Source organism: Carcharodon carcharias, chromosome 21 (genome assembly GCF_017639515.1).
Source record: "Carcharodon carcharias isolate sCarCar2 chromosome 21, sCarCar2.pri, whole genome shotgun sequence".
Classification (NCBI taxonomy): Eukaryota; Metazoa; Chordata; class Chondrichthyes; order Lamniformes; family Lamnidae; genus Carcharodon; species Carcharodon carcharias.
The window spans coordinates 68,660,376-68,683,738 of NC_054487.1; the positions used below are offsets into that span (position 1 = coordinate 68,660,376).

General features: G+C 43.6%; 1 protein-coding gene across 1 annotated transcript in view; it reads right to left on the reverse strand.

Moving 5' to 3' along the window:
- LOC121293070 (tryptophan 5-hydroxylase 2-like) overlaps positions 1–23,363 on the reverse strand; it is a 54,097-nt gene that overhangs the window by 21,667 nt on the left and 9,067 nt on the right. Inside the window, exons 4-10 of the mRNA XM_041215664.1 lie at positions 22,459–22,559; positions 20,882–20,949; positions 17,365–17,561; positions 16,975–17,110; positions 9,018–9,144; positions 1,239–1,334; positions 1,015–1,148 (exon numbers count right to left, since the gene is read on the reverse strand). Of these exons, the coding sequence (XP_041071598.1) occupies positions 1,015–1,148; positions 1,239–1,334; positions 9,018–9,144; positions 16,975–17,110; positions 17,365–17,561; positions 20,882–20,949; positions 22,459–22,559 (859 nt within the window). The remainder of the gene's footprint in view (positions 1–1,014; positions 1,149–1,238; positions 1,335–9,017; positions 9,145–16,974; positions 17,111–17,364; positions 17,562–20,881; positions 20,950–22,458; positions 22,560–23,363) is intronic.

Consider the following 23,363-nt stretch of genomic DNA (forward strand, 5'->3'; position numbering starts at 1 on the left):
GGCACTTTACAACCTTCCGGACTGAATATTGAATTCAACAACTTTAGGTCTTGAGCTCCCTCCCCCATCCCCACCCCCGTTCTGTTTCCCCCTTCCTTTTTTTTCCAATAAATTATATAGATTTTTCTTTTCCCACCTATTTCCATTATTTTTAAATATTTTAAAATCTTTTATGCTCCCTCCACCCCCAGTAGAGCTATACCTTGAGTGCCCTACCATCCATTCTTAATTAGCACATTCGTTTAGATAATATCACCAACTTTAACACCTATGTGTTCTTTTGTTCTATTGTTGTTGACATCTTTTGATGATCTGCTTCTATCATTGCTTGTTTGTCCCTACAACCACACCCCCCTCCACTTCTCTCTCTCTCTCTCTCCGCACACACCGCTCCCCGCCGCCGCCCCCCCCACCCCCCCCCCCCCCCCCCCCCCCCCCCCGCCCCTCCCACTGCCCCCCGCCCCAACACACACACCTTAAACCAGCTTATATTTCAACTCTTTCTTGGACTCGAACTCAAGTTCTGTCGAAGGGTCATGAGGACTCGAAACGTCAACTCTTTTCTTCTCCGCCGATGCTGCCAGACCTGCTGAGTTTTTCCAGGTAATTCTGTTTTTGTTTTGGATTTCCAGCATCTGCAGTTTTTTGTTTTTATTAATAAAATTTACCTGCTAATTAACTTCATGCTCATCACTCCAATATATTCTCTCAGACTTATGTTGCAGTCGCTTTCACCTTTGATCACTTTATACCAATTTTACCATTCCATTCTTATAGCAGGCAAACCGTGTTCACACCAAGTCGTCGGCTATAAGCATTGGGGTCTGTTTTAGCAGACAAATGTTTAACAGGTTCAGTTGATATTCCTGCTATTGCTAGTCTAATGCAGGCATTGATCAGTTTAGTTTATACCTCCATGAATATCGAAAAGAAAATACCAAGCAATACCATGGTGTTGAGCATTCGTCTGCTAATATCACCAACAGTCGGTTTAGATGGAAAAAAATTACTTGCCTCATTTTGACCTTGGCCTCCTCAAAACTTTCTGACAAAAAATAAGCTTCCTGGAAGGTGGTGATGAGGCATTCTTGTGTGCAGGTTGTCTTTGGGTCAAATGGTTTCACAATCGCTTTGTCTGACAGTGCGTGCTGTGAGAGACAGTTGCAAGTCAAACAGAAATCACTCGATTATTGACTACAAGCACTTAAGTAGGAAAACATCGGAAAATCATTTCTTGCCTTTAGTTCACCAATCGAAGACAGAAGTCCTGCACCGTAAGCACGCAGTTGTCCGTCTTGCTTACAGAGCCCAAACTCCACTGTGAAGAAGTAGCACTGCAGGATGACATGAGTGACACATAAATTATAGATTACTGGGACTGCTTACATTTCCTGCTAAATCACCAAAAAGTGGCTCCTGCATTCGGTAGTACTTCAAGCAACTAATGAGTAATTTGCTGGATTTTTTTTTTAAGTACTGCATGACAGGATAAGTAAATAGTTTGAAATGCAGGCTCTTGTGGCAATTTAAGCAACTGGACATTGTGAAGTACATCATCTACCCCAGTGCTAGGTAACAGTAACTATGGCAACCACACTCTCTCTGTCACCAACTAGCTATGAATCACCAGAATTGATTCTGTTGATCACTAACCGTGATAATTATCAATTTCTTATAAAATCAAGCAGGTTCATAAATGCAGCCAAATCAGACCAAAACAGTTAGAGCAAGTCAGTTTGTTCAGACACGGGTTATCAAGGACAATATTAAAAATGCTGTTATAAAGAGATGTCACTAAACCAATTAATTTAGTCATGGCATATTAAAGTTACAATTAATTTTTGCTTATAGTTCTTAAAAATAGCAACATGTAACAATCATAATGGTAATCATTTGCTGGTATGGAACTTAAGTATTGCTGAAAAAAGAGAAATGTTGAAGCTTTTTGTCTTGCACTCATCAGGTCTTTTGCAATACCAATAAATGGGGAAAACAGTAATTTATATTGTATGAGAGGAGAGTGCTGATTGGTTGGCATGTGGACTCTGATTGGTGGAAGTGTTGCCACAGCAAATGCACCAGTGACTGATAGTTAACTGCCAAGCATTGTTTAAAATTTAAACCTTGAGCTGATTGGTCAAGGCATTGCCCTAAGGAATAAGTCAGCAAATGGCTGTCACTTATTTTCTTTAGCTGAAAGAGGTGTAAAATGTGTACATATTCTTTTTGTTTGCAAAGAGCAGAGCACTGTGTATTAATATATGTAGCTTCCAATACACACAAATGCACCACACTGCAAGCCTGACTGACAATCTTAAATTAGTTGTCAGCATAAATCTTAGCACACTTAGCAAGTGCTGGCTAGTCGTGAAATCACATCTAATGTTGCACACTGTGTTTTGTGTTTGCAACCATGGGCAGGTTGGGTATGATCTGTACCTTGCCTGTTGCAAGCAGCAGCTATGGACGTGGTGTTTGATACAATCTGCCAGTCTTTGAGACGTATGGCCTACATACCTAGCATCACACTGGCACTGAAATTCATATACCACACTATTCATTCAGTATTCTTGCAAAGTATCCTGATGAGTGCAAGATGAAAGGCTTCAACGTGATTCTTTTTTTCAGAAATCATACAAGCTGCACTGAAAATGTCAGGTCATAGAATCATAGAATGATTCAGAAAGAGGCCACTTGGTTCACCAATTCTTCACTGGCTCTTTCGAAAAGCAGTTAGTTCCCCTTCCCTGCTTTTTCCTTATAGAGCTGTAATTTTTCTACTTCAAGTATTTATCCAATTCCCTTTTTGAAGACCACTATTGAATAACCCTCCAACATCTTAACAGACAGAGCATTCCAAATCTTAACCACTTGTTGTGTGGAAAGGTTTTCCCACATGTCGTCTCAATTTCTCCTGCCAATCACCTTAAATCTGTGCCCTTTGGTTATTGATCCTTTTTATTTACTCGATCTAAACCCTTCACCATTGTAAACACCTCTATCAAATCTCCTCCTAAGTTCAGCTTCTCCAGTCTCTGCACCTAAATGTAACCCGTCATTCCCGGAACCATTCAAGTAAATCTCTTCTCCAAAGCCTTTGATATTCTGTCTAATTAGTGGTGGCCAGAATTGGATACAACACTCCAGTTGGGGCCCAAATAGTGTTTTGTATAGGTTTCCTGGTTTTTGTACTTTATGCCTCAATTTATAAAGCCCAGGAACCCACATGTTTCATTAACTGCTTTGCTAACCTGTCTTGCCACCTTCTATTAATTGTGCATGATCATCCCTCCTCTTGAACTTCCTTTAGAATTGTATCATTTATCTCTCCTTAATCATCCTACCAAAATATATAACCTCTCACTTTTCTGCATTGAATTTCATCTCCATGTGTGCACCCATTCCACAAACCTACATCCTCTTGGAGTCTGTCACTACACTCCCAAGTATTGTGTCATCTGCAAATTTCTGTACCCTTCCCCCACCACCACACCAGCCATCACCGCACCCCCCCCGCACCCCCCCCCCCCCCACCCCCCCCCCCCCCCCCCCCCCCCCCCCCGCCACCCAAGCCTGTCCTGGCAAAGTCATTAATACATATCAAAGCAGCAGCGCTCCTAGTACTGAAACCTGGGGAATACCACCATGGAATACTGAGGATGCTGGAAACCTGAAAAAAAGCCAGAAAATGTTGGATATATTCATCTATGGAGAGAGAAACAGGCTCAATATTCAGGTCAATTCGGAACTCCCTCCACTCTGGGAAACAACTATTCACCACAACTGTTTTCTATGCCTTCGCCCATTTTGTATCCACGCTGCTCCTGTCCCATTTATTGCAGCGGGTTGAAATTTTACTAACTAGCTTAATATGCGGGGCTTGGCAGATATCTTTTCAAAGGTTATGTACACACACCAACTGCATGGCTCTCATCCACCTTCTCTGTTACCTCAACAAAACATCCAGGCTGACTTTATTGGTTGGTGACTGTCCAACTTTCTCCCAGTTTTTACTGCTTCTCGAAGCGTCCCAGCCAGTGATGTTAAACTGACTGGCCTGTAATGGCCAGATTTATACAAAAGTACAACTTTTGCAATCCTCCAGTTCTTTGCCACCACCTCTGTATCGAAAGACAATCTCGCCACAATTTTCACCTTTATTTCCCTCATTATCCTAGCATGCGATCCACCTAGACTGAATGACATAATCAATTATAGACAAGGATGCAACATCAGAAATATTTTTTGCGATTCAGTAAGTGTCACATCTATTACATTACGTAGGATGTATTAACTCCAAAAAAATTGCTTCAGCTCACTTTTAAATTGACTGATAAAAGTGAGTTTCCCAAATTAGTGAATAGTACATCTGCGCATTACATGTAGTTAAACCTTGTTATGACAGGAGCTGCAAGATCAGGTCAAAGGCAGAGTTTTCTGTGACCAGTAACTCACCTCCCCAATGCCTGTCAACCATCTGCAAGGCACATGTCAGGAGTGTGAGGGAATACTCTCCACTTGCCTGGATCAGTGTAGCTCCAACAACTCTCACTATCCAAGACAAAACGGCCGCTTGATCTATACCCCAGGCAGCACCTCAAACATTCACCACCGATGCACAGTGTCAGCACTGTGTCCAATCAAAAATATGCCCTGCAGCAACACACTGGGGCTGCTTGGACATCACCTTCCAAACCCACAAACACTGCCATCTAGAAGGACAAGGGCAGCAGACACATGGAACACAACCACCTGGAAGTTCTCCTCCAAGTCACACACACCATCCTGTCTTGAAAATATATCGCCGTTCCTTCACTGCTGCTGGGTCAAAATCCTGGAACTCCCTCCCTAACAGTATTGTGGGTGTACCCACACCACATGGACTGCAGCGGTTCAAGAAGGCAGCTCACCACCTTCTCAAGGGCAACTAGGAAAGGGCAATAATTACTGGCCTAGCCCCAGCACCGCCTTCATCCCGTGAAGGAATAAGAAAAAAAAGTAAATAAACTTCTCATACACTAAAACACCAATCTCAAATGTGCACAGTGGGAGAAAGAAAAGTCAGTCTCGTGGTGGTGCATTTCAAAGTTTTATTGGCAAATGTCCTTCACCGGGTAAAGAAAATCATTTAGTGATGAATAGAAGTGGTGGTAGCCGAAAATACCTGACGTGTAGAAGTTTAGCAGAAAACAAAAGCGCAGCCTTGAGTAGTACAGCGGTGATCATTTTGGTAGGTTTTCAAGCCAGGCATAAAACTGTTAGATACTATGGAAAGCTATATCCACTCTGTGTCATGTATGCTGACAATACAAAATTCTACCTTGTTGCTTGCTCTATTGACCCAAATATTTTTGCCATACCATCAAAATTGCCCATCTGATATGTCAGGTTGTTAAGACCTCACTCTATATTTTTATTATTTTTATATATATATATATATATATATATATAGATTAGATAGATAGACAGATGGATAGAGCGAGCACCATGGATAATTTATAAAATCTTTTTAAAGGCTTTAAAATAGCTGAAGTCACGGTTGGCCATGAGTCAAACAAAAAGAACATTCTGTCATTCCAAGACACTGTTACCTCATTATCTCTAAAGAGACGCTAATGATCCCCGTGCCTGAAGAGGTCAAATCCAAGGGAATTGTACAAAGGCCATCTCTAAGGCCAACACAGAAGACCAATTTGTGAGGACGAAGGACCCCGAAACCTCTTTTGAAATTTTTAATGATTGAAATATTACCAATCTCAAGTATCCTGTCTAAGGAATATACATCATTTGTCCAAGCCAAAGTGAAGAGGTGGGAGTCACATGACCCCCCACCCCCACCAAACTGCTGGAACCTGTAATATTGTCTTGTGGAGCTGCAAAGCTCAGACTCCCTTCTTCCACCAACCAAGCAGCAGCTTAGAAAAAGGGCCCTGTCCAGAATTGACTGCCTGGTCCCCATCTACACTGTTTCTACTGGAACGTCTGAATTTCTGTACCAGCACCTACAAGGCTAATTCACCTCTACATGCCCTTCTCATTGTGGTAATCATTGCTACTGGAAAAGTGGATTATCTAGTATCAGTTTCAGCCTGCTGACCTCTGTGAAGGAATACACCATTGGACTTTTGATTCTGGACTCTGCACTCATGTGAAACAATAATTCTTATTTTCTCCATGGTCATAGCCCTGCAGCTCTTTCTTTCTCTATTCCTGTTTTATTGTATGAATGTACCAGGGGCTACATAGCAACACCCACCTGCCGCATTTGAGTATGTGCAAACAAACTAACCCTTTGATTTCACCCCATTTCCAGTTTACTGCGGGGTTATTAATAGAAATTGGATTACACCAAAATTGGGGGGCTTGGAAAAAGACACCACCATTCATAAAGGGGAAAGTCAAAATGAAAACACATTTAAGTTCACGGACGGATGGTGAGAAGAGAAATCATGGCTAGGTAAATTAAACCCCCTTCTGTCCATAACAGATACAAGGACCAGGATGAGCCAAAATTTCGTCTGACTGACCCTTGCTCTTCTGCTCCTAACAATACCTCCAAGCCTCTGGCCTTCAGTCCATGAACCCCTTGGATAACCAAGTGCACATTCAGGGCATTTTGTCTGTAAACTCAGCTGTCTTCCTCTATACTTCAGTTTCTTGCACACCATCATTGACCTGTGTTCTATTTGTTGTTGTAATATGCCTTTAAGGGGTATCGGCATGATATCATGTGCCTAGTCTTAATAAATAAACCCACAATGTGTTTACCCAATCCTCTATGAGCGATTGGTGCCTTGTATCGTAAATAAGCCAAAGGTATTATATCATTATGATGAGCAGTGGTAAGGCAGGCGCCAGCAAGCTTAAGTACAGGTCCGACGTGGTGAGCAGCCTTAGATTGTGCTACATGGCATAGGAAGAACTTTGGGCCTGAATTTTTTGTTCATCAGCAAGCGCAATCCACAGGCCCTCGAGCGGCCAGGAAACAGACCACCGACCTTGACTGGCCCCCGGCCGCGATTTCACTGAAAGCCTCGGTGACGGTGGGAAGAGGGCTTGTGACAACGTCACCGTGGGCATGGGTATGGGTGAGCGCTTGCGGGTGAGCTCCCTGAAGGCAGACGGCTGCCTCAGGGAGCTGCGGACCTGCAAATAACGAAATAAAGCTATAAAAATCTGCAAAAAGTTTCCATGCAGCACAATCAAGCACCTGAAAGCATACCTCATAAAAATTTGGTCCCCAGATATTTATTTTTATTTTATAGCCTAATGGAAATTTCATCCTGCACTTGGATGAGGTTTTGATGAAAGGGCTGATCGGCCTGTCCACCTACCGTGAGGTTGGATGGGCCATGAAAAATCACAGGCAATTGCGCTGTTAATGGGCTTACTTGCCTGCTTAATTGTCAGCGGGCACGCCCGCCAAGCAAAATATCGCGTAAGCGTGCAACGACATCAGGACTGTCACCCGATGTCATCTCGCGCAATTTTGTGCCCGAACAGGTCGGGCATGCATCCGCCCACAGGACATAAAATTCTGCCCTTGGTGTTTTTGTCAGACAGAAACATAGTCGCAGCATCGGAGAGTGTTGAAAACGCAACGTGGTGACGGCGAGGAAAGGCCTTGGAGACACAACGCTGGGCCGGTCTCAGGTAGAGAGCCGGTAAGCAGACAGGTCCCTCGTGGTGGGATTTGCAGAGTGTAACCTGTCAGTCCCGTGAGTGGGACAGCGCCATGTGCAGACCAGCACCCGGTTAGCTCAGTCAGGAAAGGCGAGTGGCCAGTGCGTGGGCCAGATCAATAGCAGGAAAGGGAGAGTAAAACAGAAAAAACTGTTGTAAACATTGGGCGAGAGAAGGTTGCCATTATAATGGGTGGCTTCAGGAGTTGCTGAACAGTAAATTGAATAAAGAGCGGACGCCATTACTCCATGGTGCGTTCCCGCGGCGCCACAACTTGTCTTCATGGGCGGATCTTCGGAAAAGTGCATGAAAGCGGCTATGGCAACGCTCATCCCAGGTATTACAGTAGAAGGACAAGTCAGATCCATTCCAGCTCCTCAATCACCACACAGTACTATCACATCTAGGACAAGATCTCAAATGCAGGTTGGAACAACATCCAAGAATGACAGTCCCATGGATCACTGTGAGCCATTAATCAAACTTCCAGACACGGCTACCATCACAGGATCTGGGTGTACCAGCAGATTACCTCTACGCTTTAGAGACTCATATATTCATTAGTTCTATACCTTTATGTAATGGTAACTAAACATGAACATGTATTGTAAATAGTTATATCTCTTTGGAAGGGAGGAAAGTGTCTTTAGAAAGAAAGGGGCATGTTGTAATATACCTTTAAGGGATAGCAGCATGACATCACTAGAAGGGAAACGTGTCACGTGATCCAGTCTTAGTTCCACTTTTGCTTTGAGCAGAGCACACACACACAGCTCTGGTGCCTTCAAGCTTTATACCTGTGCCTATTGTTCTCATGTGCCTAGTCTTAATAAATGAACCCAGAACACGTTTACCAAATCCCCTTTGAGCGATTGGTGCCTTGTGTCTGGTACAGTAAATAAGCTCAAGGTATTATATAGTTTATAATAACACAACATTTGTGTGGAGTGCATTTCTCTTCTATACCTGAGAAATGTATAAAGCGTTGGTGATCACACGGAGAGATGGCACAGGAATGGAAGCAAGACCACATTACAAAGAGGAAAAATTCAATTCAATTCAATACAGACAAACGATGGCCATGCTACCTCAATGAATGCTGCTGAACTGACTTAGGAAGAAGCTGAAAGTCATCCAGCACTGACAATAGATTGAACACTCATTATACCCGAGGCAAACAATCAACAAATCAAGCAGAATGTTGAGCAATTATTCTTGGAAAAGAAGGAACAATGGGCTTGAGATGGCGCAGGCTCTAAACAGATAGACATGTGAATATATGGTTGAACTGCTCAATCATAATTGTAAGAAATTCCAGACAAGAGGCAACTTACAGTGGCTAACTTCTGAACATCTTCTTCTGTCGCAGCAAGAGAGACAAGGCCTAGCTCTTGTGAAAACTGCGCAAAATTTGGGTCTGCCAGAAGAGGTACATGTCCCAGCAGTTCATGGCATGTATCCCTGAAAAACACATATTGAAAAGAGAATTATATTGTGCACCTAAAAACTAAATTAACTTATACATAGGCATCACCAGATACATGCGCACATCCACATATACATTATACATAGTGACATGTCCAGAAAGTTAGGAAATACAATGCTCAATTCTAACCTTATACACATAATAAGATTAATTTATGTAGCTTTTATTTCTTACACTGTGCTTTTTAGGTGGAAATGGCTAAAAGACGGAACACAGTTAAATATTGTCCCTTTGGCTCTGGGGTCTTGGGGGAGTTTTAATCTTTTGACCCATATGGAGCAGGGGCTCCAGGAGCGTACAGGAAAGTTGGAAGTTGGAGAAGCTCACCATCTGGTGTTTTAACTCCACCGTGCTACATTGATGTCGCTGACAGGCTGCCCACCTGGACGGCAGCCTGATTGACAGGTGAGTAACACGGGATGAGGGGCCACAGAGTAAGGGAGGTTTGAGCCCTGGGGGATGGGCATTCACCCCATAACACCGGTGACAGGGAGGTACAGGTCCAAATGGGTGACCTGAGGGCTGAGAGGCCTCAGCAGGGTGGGTGCAGGCGCCTTGGGGAGATTGCAAGCCTTGGGAGGGAATTAGAAGAAGGCTCAGGAGAGTGTATGTCTGATCATGGGAGAATGGCGGCTGTTGGTGGTTGTGACAGCTCTGCTGGATTCAACATGTAAGGGGAAAGGTATGCACTACCTGAATCCTCTCCAGAAGGACAAATACAAAACCACATGGGGGCATCCTCAATCAAAGCGTTGGCAACTCCTGGATTATGTCATTCCATGGATCAAAAATGTTGTCTGTATCACTTGATCCACGGGGACATAAGCTTGTCCATTTTGTGGTTGCAACTCCCTTATCTCAATCATAGAATTTTATAGTGAAGAAGGAGGCCGTTCAGCCTGCACTGGCTCTATAAAGCAGATACCCACTTAGTCCCAATACCCTGCTTTGAATGTTTTTGCTTAAATATTTATCCACTTTCATTTTAAAAACTGTTGTGATTTCTGTTTCCATCACAATTTATGAAAGATCTTTTGGTGAAAGTCTCGTGCTACTCACTGACCAGTGGAAATAGTTTTTCTCAATTTATTTAATCAAGAACTGCAACAATTTTGAATATTTCTATTAGACCTGCTTTTAAGCTTTGTTACTTAATGAAAAGAGCTGTTGCCTGTCTCCTCAAACTAAAGATCCTCATGTTTGGTCAGGGATAGAGGATAATCTCCTTATAATCTAGCTAGAGTGCCATCATAGGTAGAAGCCTACCGCACAAGTCTGGGCTAAATCCTTTCTGCATTAAGCCAATTGTTATGACAGCGAAGTATCCTTGACAACTGAAGACACTGCAAAGCCTCAGTTTGCAGCTGTTCTACAGCAGAAAGCTAGCTGGGTGAAGCTTAGAACTGAAGCCAATCATCACACACTTTTATATTTATTGACAGAGTTACACGTTACAAGCATACACCTCCTAACCCCAACCATCACAGTTTTAGTCTCTGTCTACTTACAGGGGCTCAAATGAATCTCCAGTTAATGCCCACCGCCTGTAGACATTTAAATGTAAGTAATATATATTTAGCAGCGGTGTTCTGAAGCGATGTGATTACATGAAAATTTCAGCACCTTGGGCTTAGCATAACTTGGATCTGCATCCACTCCACATGCAGCATCATGGATATGAAAAAGTGAAAGAATCGATTGTTGAAAATGCCTACAGGCAGGTAAGTGTTATTTTTCTCCGCCATTTTATTCCATTGCTCCTAATGCAACTGACCATTCTTTGCACAAAGGGTTAGAACTATCAGAAGAAACTGTAAAGTCTGGGGAGCTTTTCTCTAGAAAAGAGAAGGCTAATGGGTGACCGACAGAGGCTTTTGAGATTATGAATGGGATTGATAGGGCGCACATAAAAATGATGCTTTCACTTTTGGTGCTTTTAAGAATCATAAAAATAAGATAATCACTGATAAATCCAATAGGAGTTTAGAAGAAATGTCTTTACCCCAAAGGATAATCAGAATATGAAACATGCTATCACAAGAAGTAATTGAGGTAAATAGCATAGATGTATTTATGGGGAAGCTGGATAAACACACGAGGGAAAAGGAATAGAAGGTTTGTTGGTAAGGGTGACATGAAGTAAGCTGGGGGAAATTTCAAGTGGAGCATAAGCAACCGTATGGACTAGCTGGGCCAAATGGCCTGTTTCTGTGCTGTAAATTCTAGCTGGGCCAAATGGCCTGTTCCTGTGCTGTAAATTCTAGCTGGGCCAAATGGCCTGTTCCTGTGCTGTAAATTCTAGCTGGGCCAAATGGCCTGTTCCTGTGCTGTAAATTCTAGCTGGGCCAAATGGCCTGTTTCTGTGCTGTAAATTCTAGCTGGGCCAAATGGCCTGTTCCTGTGCTGTAAATTCTAGCTGGGCCAAATGGCCTGTTTCTGTGCTGTAAATTCTAGCTGGGCCAAATGGCCTGTTCCTGTGCTGTAAATTCTAGCTGGGCCAAATGGCCTGTTTCTGTGCTGTAAATTCTAGCTGGGCCAAATGGCCTGTTTCTGTGCTGTAAATTCTAGCTGGGCCAAATGGCCTGTTTCTGTGCTGTAAATTCTAGCTGGGCCAAATGGCCTGTTCCTGTGCTGTAAATTCTAGCTGGGCCAAATGGCCTGTTTCTGTGCTGTAAATTCCATGTATTCCAACGTCATTAGTAACACGCCACACTAAAACTGACTTAAAATCAACATTGCCAATGAGTGCCCAGGGGTATAAATTTGCATCAGTGAGTCGGAGGTGCTCAGTGGTACAGTAGTAAAACCACATTGCAAGACTCCAGCCTTTTGCAATCACCTTTTCTACAGAGGGCTGCCTCAGCAGCTTGCATCAGCCCAGGATCTCTGCCACGCCCCTGAGCAACCTGCGCTGGGCTATGCTGGTCCACCTCAGCCATGTTAATGAGGCAGGATGCAACTGTTGTCTGGGTGCCTCCACGACGGGTGTCCCAACGGCCTGACATGCCGCTACAGGCAATGTACATAAATCCCCTCCTTTTTCTGTCAATGCCATGTCCTGTAAACTGCTGCTCCTAGGCCTGGACAATGCTGGGGCAAAAAGCACCCAAGAAAATGCACAGATCTTTCAGGTGCAACAGAAACAGCTGGCGGGGGGAGTTGGTTGGGAACAGCTATTAGGAGGTCAAGGCTAACTCTGCATCCATGGATGCTGGTGCCACTGAGAGGTCCTTCAACTGGACAAGAGCTGACTTCAATGGGGCTCCGAACAGAGCTGGGCCAGATAGACTGGAATGAAAGATTGGCAGGAGAAACTGTAGCTGGACAATGCTGAACTGGAGCGGAAAAAAGAATTGGTTCGGGCACAGTCAAGGTATATTCCACCGAAAGAGAAAGCTAGGACAAACAAATCCAGAGCTCCCTGGATGAAAAAGGAGATTGAAATTAAGATAAAGAAGAAAAAGTGCACTTATGACAGGTAGAAAATACAATTGAGAACCAAGAGGAATACAGAAGGTTCAGAGAGGAGGTGAAAAAGCATATTAGAGAAGCAAAGAGGGATTACGAGAAAAGACTGGTTGCCAAAATAAAGGGGAATCCCAAAGTCTTCTATAAGCACATAAAGAATTAAAGGATGGTAAAAGGAGGAGTAGGGCCGATTAGTGACCCAAAAGGGAATTTACACATGGACAAAGGGGCTATGGCTGAGGTATTAAATCCGAAATTAAACTTTGCATCCATCTTTAGCAAGGAGGCTGATGCTACCCAGGCCATGGTGATAAACAAGGAAACTCTGTCACTAGAAGGATTCAAAATTGACAAGGAGGAAGTGTTGAATAGACTGTCGGTACTTAAAGTTGACAAGGCACCGGGACCGAACGAGATGCATCCAAGGATATTGAAGGAAGTGAGAGTAGAAATTGCAGGGGCTCTGGCCATAATCTTTCAGTCTTCCCTAGGCTCGGAGGTGGTGCCAGAGGACTGGAGAATTGCAAACGTTACACCCTTGTTCAAAAAAGGTTAAGGATAAGCCCAGCAATTACAGACCAGTCAGTTTAACTTCAGTGGTGGGCAAGATTCTAGAAACAATTATTTGGGATAGAATTAGTTATCACATGAAAAAATATGGGTTGATAAGGAAGAGCCAGCTTGGATTTCTAAAGGGGAAATCCTGTTTAGCTAACTTGCTGGAGCTTTTTGAAGAGGTAACAGAAAAGGCTGATGAGGATAATGTTGTTGATGTGGTGTACATGGACTTTGAAAAGGCATTTGACATAGTGCCACATAACCGACTTGTGAGAAAAGTTATTGCTCATGGAATAAAAGGGACAGTAGCAACATGGATACAAAATTGACTGAAAAGTATGAAACAGAGAGTAATGGTCAATGGATATTTTTTTGGTTGGAGTAAGGTTTGTAGTGGAGTTCCCCAGGAGTCGGTATTGGGACCCTTGCTTTTCCTGATATATATTAATGATTTAGATCTTGGCGTGCCGGGGACAATTTCAAAGTTTGCGGATAATACGAAGCTTGGGAGTGTTGTAAACTGTGAGGAGGACGGTGTGGAACTTCAAGAGGACATAGACAAGTTAGTGGAATGGCCAGATAGGTGGCAGATGAAGTTCAATGCGGAGAAGTATGAGGTGATGCATTTTGGTAGGAAGAGCATGGACAGACAATGTAAAATGAGGGGTGAAATTTTGAAGGGGGTGCAGGAGCAGAAAGACCTGGGTGTATCTGTGCATAGGTCATTGAAGGTGGCTGGACAGGTGGAGAGAGCAGTTAATAAAGCATTTAGTATCCTGGGCTTTATTAATGGGACATAGAGTACAAGAACAAGGGGGTTATGCTGAATTTATATAAGATACTCATTAGACCTCAGCTGGAGTATTGTGTACAATTCTGGGCGCCACATTATAGGGAGGATGTGAACACATTGGAGAGAGTGCAGAAGAGGTTTACAAGAATGGTTCCAGGGATGAGAAACTTCAGTAATGAGGATAGATTGGTGAGGTTGGGCCTGTTCTCCTTGGAGAGGAGAAGACTAAGAGGAGATTTGACAGAGATGTTCGAAATCATGAGGGGGCTTGATAAAGTAGATAGGGAGAAGCTGTTCCTGCTCATAAAAGGATTAAGATGAGAGGGCACAGATTTAAAGTGATTTGCTAAAGAGGCAAATGTGAATGAGAAAAATTTTTCACACAACAAGTGGTTGGGGTCTGGAAGGCACTGCCTAGAAGTGTGGTGGAGGCAGGTTCAATCGAGGCATTCAAGAGGGTATTAAATGATTAAATGGATAGAAACAATGTGCAGGGGTATGGGGAAAAGGCAGGGCAATGGCACTAGGTCATAATGCTCATTTGGAGAGCTGGTGCAGACATGTTGGCTGAATGGCCTCCTTCTATGCCGTTAGAATTCTGCGTTTCTTTGATTCAGAGCTGTAAGTCTTAGCATCCGCCTGTTTTGCCACATTCGCAGCTTCCATCTGTAGGAGTTGTGCACTGCACAGTGTCGAGGGACTGACAGAATTTGCTCCAAACTTGTGCACATTGCTTGAAATAGCACCTCCCTCAGGCAGCATGCCTGCAACTTCCTAAGATGCACTTCCTGAAAGTGCTGCTCAGCACTGGGAATGCTCAGTTGCAGACCCACCTTTATTATTTCTAACCGAGGTTTCCTCACTGGATTCAGTACTGCAGAGCTCTTGTTGCTGCAATGGCCAGGAAATTCAGGCTCCTTTGGAACTTAGTACATCAAGTATTGCAGCTTTGCTCTCAGGAAAAGGCACCCAATGAAAGCTTGCTGCTGGGAAATAAGGGAGGAAAGATATAAGTTTATCATTCCAGCTCACTCTTAAAAATCTCCCAGAGGTAATTTATAGAATGACCTCTGTAGAAACAAATAGAGCTACTAACTCCACAGTGGCTGCTCACCCTCTTAGTCAAGGGTCTTTTGTTTTTATTCATTCATGCTAGGCCAGCATTTATTGCCCATCCCTAAGTGCTCTTGAGAAGGCGGTGGTGAGCTGCCTTCTTGAACCACTGCAGTCCATGTGGTGTAGGTACACACACCGTGCGGTTAGGGAGGGAGTTCCAGGAATTTTGACCCAGTGACAGTGAAGGATCGGTGATAAAGTCCCAAGTCCGGATGGTGAGTGGCTTGGAGGGGAACTTCCAGGTGGTGGTGTTCCCATCTATCTGCTGCCCTTGTCCCTCTAGATGGTAGTGGTCGTGGGTTTGGAAGGTGGAAGGGGGAAGGGTGCAGCTGTCGGCAGGGAGCAGGGCCAGACAGAGCCAGTGTCCATGATCAGTCACAAAATGTGCTTTGTTCAGTGTGAAACTGTTTACTTAGGGGAAGGGCAAGCTGTTAACCTGTTTAAAAAAAACATGTCCCACTGTAATATGGCAGTATACCTTTTGTGTAAATAGTTGATTGGTGAATTTCAATGTAATCACAACTAGTGTTAGACTTAATTAAATTAAACCGAATCTCCAGAACTATATAAGAACCCTGACACATAGTTACTTGGTGGAACTCATGGGTGACACACGTATATGCCAATGCTCGAATAAACCAGTGAATAGAGGAATTTGAGTCTCGTCTGATAATTGAATGCGAGGAGGGTGCCTGAACTCCTGCTTCACTGTCGAGGAGCCTTGGTGAGTTGCTGCAGTACATCTTGTAGATGGTACACACTGCTGCTACTGTGCAATAGCAGAAGAGGGAGTGGCAGATGGGGTGCCAATCAAGCGGGCTGCTTTGTCCTGGACGGTGTCAAGCTTCTTGAGTGTTGTGGGAGATGCATTCATCCAGGCAAGTGGAGAGTATTCCATCACACTCCTGACTTGAGCCTTGTAGATAGTGGACTGGCTTTGGGGAATCAGGAGGTGAGTTACGCGCCACAGAATTCCCAGCCTCTGACCTGCTCTTGTATTTATATGGCTGGTGCAGTTCACTTCCTGGTCCATAGTAACTCCCAGGATGTTAATAGTAGGGGATTCAGCGATGGTAATGTCATTAAACAAAAGGATCAAAAGTAGGGATAAAACATTCAAATGGTCTGTGTTTTTATTTTATTCTTTCATGGGACTATTTTGCTTCACATTACGCCATTTGCATTTACACTACAATTGCAGTGTCGGTATCAAATAGTTTTGCCATACTACGGTACAGCTGGAAATTATAAATCCAGCATCAGGGCTCAACCTGACTCCAGAGTGCAGCAAAGTGAAAGTCCCTGATGGAGAGAGCTGCATTGAAATCAAACCACTTTTGACCAACTCTCCAATTATAGCGTAAATGCAACCCATGATCTTATATTGGCCCATGATTCAGAAAAGCAGTTGCAATCGGGCGATCACTGTCTCTGGGTAATCCAACTCCTTGTGTGTTTCTGAGAGGAGTCACTTCCTCCCAAAGTTAGACAATAGTCCTCTTTATTCTTCGATGACAATGTAATAAGTAGCGGAATCTGTTCAGCTGCCTAAAGGAACTGGAAAAGCAATTTAAAATATGCTTGTTCAGCGTAAGTACAATGCAACATGAATAGTCTCGGGAAATAGATAAAAACTAAAAGGTTTTACACTAGGGCTTATAAAATTCCCCATAGCCGGAGTTCCATTAGATGATACTAAATAGTCCTAAGATTGATTATGCATAACAGTAATTTTAATAGAATATTTGTTCATTAGAAAATCTTGGAGAAGCATGAATTCATATAACAGCTACTAACTAAATCCACAAACAGTTTTAGAATGAGTTAGAAGCTTGAAGAAAAGGCTTGAGTCTGGGAAACAGAAACTCACGGTTCTGGCGTGTAAAAGGGATCCGAACTGTGGCGAACATACTGAGTGCAATGGAAAACTCGAAAGGCTAAGCCAGCAAGAAAATCTCTTGGGGACAAGTATCCAGCCACTGGTCGGACTACAAAGCCTGAACGCTCTGAAAATGGATGCAAAAGCATTTCTACTTAAATTCAATCCATAAATTGAGGAGAAAAACTCGTAGAAGGAAAAACCAGTCCAAAAGTGTAAAATCTCAGTTAAAAAAATCATTCATACTGGTACCAGTAATACTGGAGCTCCATTTTTCATTATACAGGCCAGCATAAGCAAGTTTTACTGACACCCTTCAATTCCAACTTTTGTAGGGTCTTTTTTCCCCTTTTAATGTACAACGAATGTAATCTTAAATACCTTTCAAAAATGCAGAAACATCTTCCAGTTGTGGGATATTATCCTCTCTGTAGCCACAGTGCTTTGTTAGAAGAGGGAAATTCCTAAGGTACTCTTGACATGCATGAGTTGGGTAAAGTTTTGTCAGCTCTCTGAACACATTCCCCCAGGTCTTAATTTCTTCTTCCGTGTATTCAACTCTAGGAATAGGTTGACCACTAGAGGGCAGCAATAGCACATGTTATTGAACAATGATGTTAGTCTCTACTGAATCTGGAATAACAGTTTTTCCATCATCTGGTTATTGAGAATATTGAATGGCTTTCCACAGACAACTGCTGGTTTAATATTTGTGTAGTTTCCCACATCTTACCCATCAAGTGATGATTATGAAGTTAATACACAGGTTGGAAATCAGTGCTTTTTACAGATAAATAATAGTGATAAAGTCAGTCCTGATGTTTCAGGAAGTTGGTATAAAAGGTGCACCATCACAGTATGTGAGCTGAAATCTTTAAAACTGACTGGCCCAGGTAAACTGTTGCTCTCTGGAACCAATAGTGGGAAACAGAAAAAAACAGTGATTGCTGGAAGTGCGAAAAAAATAGAAAATTCTGGAAAAACATAACAAATCCCTCAGCATAAGGCAGAATACAATCGATGAGCACAAAGACACTACAAAATTATAGAAACATTTTCAAACTGCCGGTGGCCATTGGTCATTGGCCAGTTTAGTTGGGTACAAGGTACCACCAGACATGACCATCAAACCTATGATATGTCTAAATAGGAAGTCCTATTCTGTCAAATGATATATGGCCAACCCAGAAGATGCAGCACCTTAAAGCATGTTTTCCAAGGGAGGGTGCACATGATGTTGTTTAGCAATTAGATTGCTGGCCGGCTTCTAATAAGTGTCACTTATTCTATGTGCAGCAACCATAGCCAATGACACCTCTTTTCAACTTTCTTTTATTCTTTCATGGGATGTGGGCGTCGTTGGCAAGGCCAGCATTTGTTGCCCATCCCCAATTGCCCTTGAACTGAGTGGCTTGCTCAGCCAATTCAGAGGGCAGTTAAGAGCCAAGCGCATTGCTATGGGTCTGGAGTCACATACAGACCAGACTGGGTAAAGACAACAGGTTTCCATTGCTAAAGGCAGATGGTTTTTTTTACAACAGACGATGATAGTTTCGTGGTCAGTCTTATTAAATTTCTATAAACTTTTATTTCTCTACATTTTAAATAGATAGTCCTAAGCAGTCATTTTACTGAAATTTATTCAAGTTGGGAATTCAAGGTTCAGATGTTGAAGAGCACTTTGGATTACTGCAGTTTCTTGAAGCCAAAAATTTGCAAGCCTTCAATTCCAGATTTATTTTTAAAATTTACCTTATTGAATTTAAATTCCACCAGCTGCTGTGATGATTTAAATCCATGTACCCAGGGCAATGGCCTGGGCCTCAGGATTACTGATCCAGTGACATTACCATCATTATTGCTGAAAAGACTATTTAATGTCCTTTATTTAGCAAAGCAGGAAGATACAAATATAGAAATTTTGCAACAGATGATTTCTAGGCTGGATGATATGCGCAGGCATCCACCTATTATTCATGGTCGGCTACATCACAACTTCTGAGTTATGTATTGAGGAAACCGCACACCCTGTGTCAGATTGGACTGACTCTGCGTGGAGACAGAGGTTCCGAGCGCAGCTGCAGGGATTTAAAGGGCTGCAGCAACAACGTGCAGAATTATTTATTTCTTTTCCATATCACACTGATAGTGGAGATACAGAAAATGGAAGGCCATACTACCGTGCCCTCATTAACACAGAGTACCCATCCATAATGAAGCTCTTACACATCTTGTGCAATAGCAAAGAACAAGGGTAGGCAACTTGAGGTGGAAAGCAGAGTGATATGCCTTAGAATTGGGGATCAAATGAGTTCTGGTTTTCCAGTTTCTGCTCACTCATTTACCAACACCAAGAGAGCTCCCAACGATTGCAAGATGTGCTCTACGGCTCTTCATATCATCTGGAGAGTAATAGTTGTAACTGTAATTTCCTTACATCAGATGTATGGAGCTTTCCTTGTAAGGATCTCACTGGTTGTAGACCAACAGGACAATCTTTTAGTAATAGACTCACAGGGCGGAATTGTCCCAGACTTGCACCAAGCGCGGTAGCAGATGTGATAAAGGATGTTTTACCCACCGGGCGCAATGACGGGTCTTCGCACCATATTGTTCACTTGCCGCCTCGTTAATTATGCAGCCGCGGGAAACACGCTGTCGCATGGGCAGGCGGCCTCTGAATCACCACCCCCCCCCCCACCCATGCAGTTACCTCACCATTTCCTCACTCTGTGCGCCATATTTAAACCACAGCCATGCCCACAGTTCTCAGTGCTTGCAACTCAGGACTGCTCCAGCAAAAGCCATGAAGAGTTTAGTGACCCATCCCTGGAATGCCCACCCGTGATGCCCTCTACCCCCGGTCTGGCTGCAGGAGGTCCAGCAATCTCACCACTCCGTCAGTGGAGGTGCTGGCAGTGATGGTCAATGCCAATGCTGCACAGAAGAGGTCGGCCATCCAGTGCAGAAAGAGTATGAATGATCTCATCTGTGCCACCACAGTAAGGCAACCATCTCATCACTCTAAACTCACACACTCACAAGGCATCACACATTCACTGGCATCTCACTCACTGCCAGCTCAAGGGACATCACCACTCGATCTCTCACACACATCCTCACATCTCCATCTGGCCTCATCTCCTCTGGAGACTGCCTCCTCAGCCCTCACCATCTTGAGGCCACTTGTACAGATCAACATGTGCCCCCCACACACACCCTGCGATACCCCTCTTCCCCAGTACAGCCCTCGACCTGCAGCCTCTTCCCTTGCCTGAGGCCACTTCTCCCCCTTCCCCAAGCAAGACCTTGCCCTGCAGCCGCTGAAAAGCCTCACCCACCTTATGGCTGGTCTGGTAGTAGACACCTGCCAAGCCCCCCTGAAAGTGATGTGGTGCTGCCTGTGAAGCCTGGCGCTGATGACTGCGAGTGCTGCCTGAAGCAAGGTAGGCAAACAAACCTTGAAGTCCCGAGTGAAGTGCAGCTCGCCAGGTGCAAGTCACTTATGTACAGTTGTGAAACACGCTAGCGTGCAATCACGCCAGTGTGGGGGGAATGATTCCAGCAAGCAGGGCTTATAAATTATTGAAATTAGGTTCCCGATGAGCGGTGATGGGAAACACGGCCACCATTGATGGGTGCAGCGAGCGGTCACAAACTGGTTTCACGACCGCGTGAAACCGATTTTTGGCCTTCTCGCCACATTGTCCACTCATGCCCACCATGACGCCCACCGCCAAGGGGACCGGGCGATTCTGCCCACAGTTTGTGATGGTAAAGCTCAATGAGTTTTAAGCTGAGACAGTAATGTGTACTTAAACTCTTCTGAAATGAGCTGATCCACAAGAATTCAAAATAAAAATCAATGAAATTCTCTTTGTTACCTGCTAACACGTACATTTTGTAATTCATGGCAACATCCACAAAGTACTTCCTTCGCCTTCTGTACACATTGTCTTTAAAGCCCTGGGAACAGAGGGAGAGTAAGGCTGCACTTACACTACAACAGCAGCATCGATGCAAGCAAAACCACTTTGCACTGACACTACAGTTACAGTGTAAATTCAGCCTAAGACACATCATTTTAAAGGCTATCACACAACATAGCATTGTTATCAGAGCAGACACTATGCCTATATTAAAGAAAGCACAAAAGTATGAGTTTATATTACTCACTAAAACTGTAAGGAGAGCATTTTCAATCACTCATGCACTAACTGCTTTCATTGAGAAAGTCCAGATCACATGGAGTTCAGAGATTAGGACATTATGATTTCCATTGTACCAATTCTCTGAAGTATCAGGTTTTTCCTCTACATCTTAGGTATGTTTCAGCTTCATGTTGAGGCACAGTCTTACCAGTGGAACTGGATATCAGAAACTGGGGCACAGGTTGCACACAATTTTCAACCAGTAATTGAAACAGTCAGGAGCTCCTGTGCAGCTTGTGGCCAAATTTCTGATTACCTCTGACAGATGAGCCCCTCCTCTAGCGATAGCACAACATCAGAAAAGTTCCTACTTAAAGTGACATTTTTCTCTTTTGTAACATGAATTTCACACCGGGGTTACCAATCCCTCACCAAAACTGCAGAACGCACTGTGAAATCTGCTGATGCCAATGTTATAGAGAGAAATGCTTTGTTGAAATCCTACCTCTAGTGAGAAGCATCATTGAATACAGCACAGAAGAAGGTCATTTGGCCTATTGGGACTCTGCCAGCATTCTGAACGTGCTAGTGGCTCATCCCAATCCCCTGCTTTTTTCCCATAGTCCTGCAAATTTCTGCAAAACCTGAGGACATTTGTTTATATTCATTTTTAAAAGTTAATTTTCTCTCCTTTAGAAGCTTGCACCCATTACAGTGTGGGCCTCACTTCCAAAGCCAGTACTTATTGCATATCCCCAATCGCTGTTGAGAAGGTTGTGGAGACAACTGAGTGGCTTCTTAGGCCCTTTCAGAGGGCAGTTAAGTGTCAGCTACATTGCTGCAGGTCTGGAGTCACATATAGACCAGAACAGGTAAGGACAGTGACTTCCTAACCTAAAGAACATTAGTGAACCAGGTGGGGTTTTAACAACAGCCTGGTCGTTCCATGGCTGCCATGACAGGGGTTTTGTTCCAGATTTATTTAATTAGCTGAATTTAAATTCCTCACCTGGAATGGTGGTATTTGAATTTATGATTTAGCAGATTTCTAGTCTAGACCTCCGGATCACTAGTCCAGTAACATAACCACAATGCTAAATAATGGGGTCCCAATGGGGTAGATTTCATCTTTTACTGACTGTCCAGAGCTAACAAGAATAAGCTAACCAGCCTCATTTTTCTAATCCTTGATAAATTATTTTGGACACTTATCCAGAATTACATTTAAAACAGCATCCCCACAAAGGCTAGCCTCTTGAAACTGGTGGTAACTCCATTCGGTAATAACCTTCCTTTTGAACACTGCCCCTTTGTTGGTACTCACTGGGTGATCTGCATCGAGATCTGATCCATACATCAGGACTCTCTGGGAACTTTTATCTAGTTCAGAAATCTTTCTTGGAAACCAAGGAACGCCACCACATTCTAGACAATACACATTAAAATAAAGATATAAGCACAGATGAACCATCAGCATATTCTGATTATGCGGGGCATGGACAGGGTGGATAGGGAGCAGCTGTTCCCCTTAGCTGAAGGGTCAGTCACGAGGGGACATAAGTTCAAGATTTAAGGGGGATGGGAGGAAAAGCTTTTTTACCCAGAGGGTGGTGACGGTCTGGAATGCACTGCCTGGGAGGGTGGTGGAGGTGGGTTGCCTCACATCCTTTAAAAAGTACCTGGATGAGCACTTGGCACGTCATAACATTCAAGGCTATGGGCCAAGTGCTGGTAAATGGGATTAGGAAGGTAGGTCAGGTGTTTCTCACGTGTCAGTGCAGACTCGATGGGCCGAAGGGCCTCTTCTGCACTGTGTGATTCTGTGATTCTAAGTTGTACTAGTGGAATTAATTGAGTAACTTACTAATTCTGAGATAGTTTTCCCAGTTATTGTCTTGAAAATCCATGCGCCTCTGATTCCAGCATTTATGTTGGGGCTGCACATGAGGCTGTAACCTCTTGCTCTGTCCCCAGTTTTTGTGGTCATGGCAGGCTCTTTCTTTTGCATATTGCTAGTGGGCATCAGGCCTGCAGTGGGTACAGGGCACCTGCTTGTACCATTATGCTCAAAAACAAATCTAGCAACTGTTGCCATTTCTGGAGGGGTTTTGTTACCCCTCTCTGGAAATAACATCGATGTGCCCCTGTAGTCTCCATAGTAAAGAGGCTTTCTTTATGGAAGCACTGATCAATTTGTACTCCCATCAAATCTGTCAGCATGGTATCTCC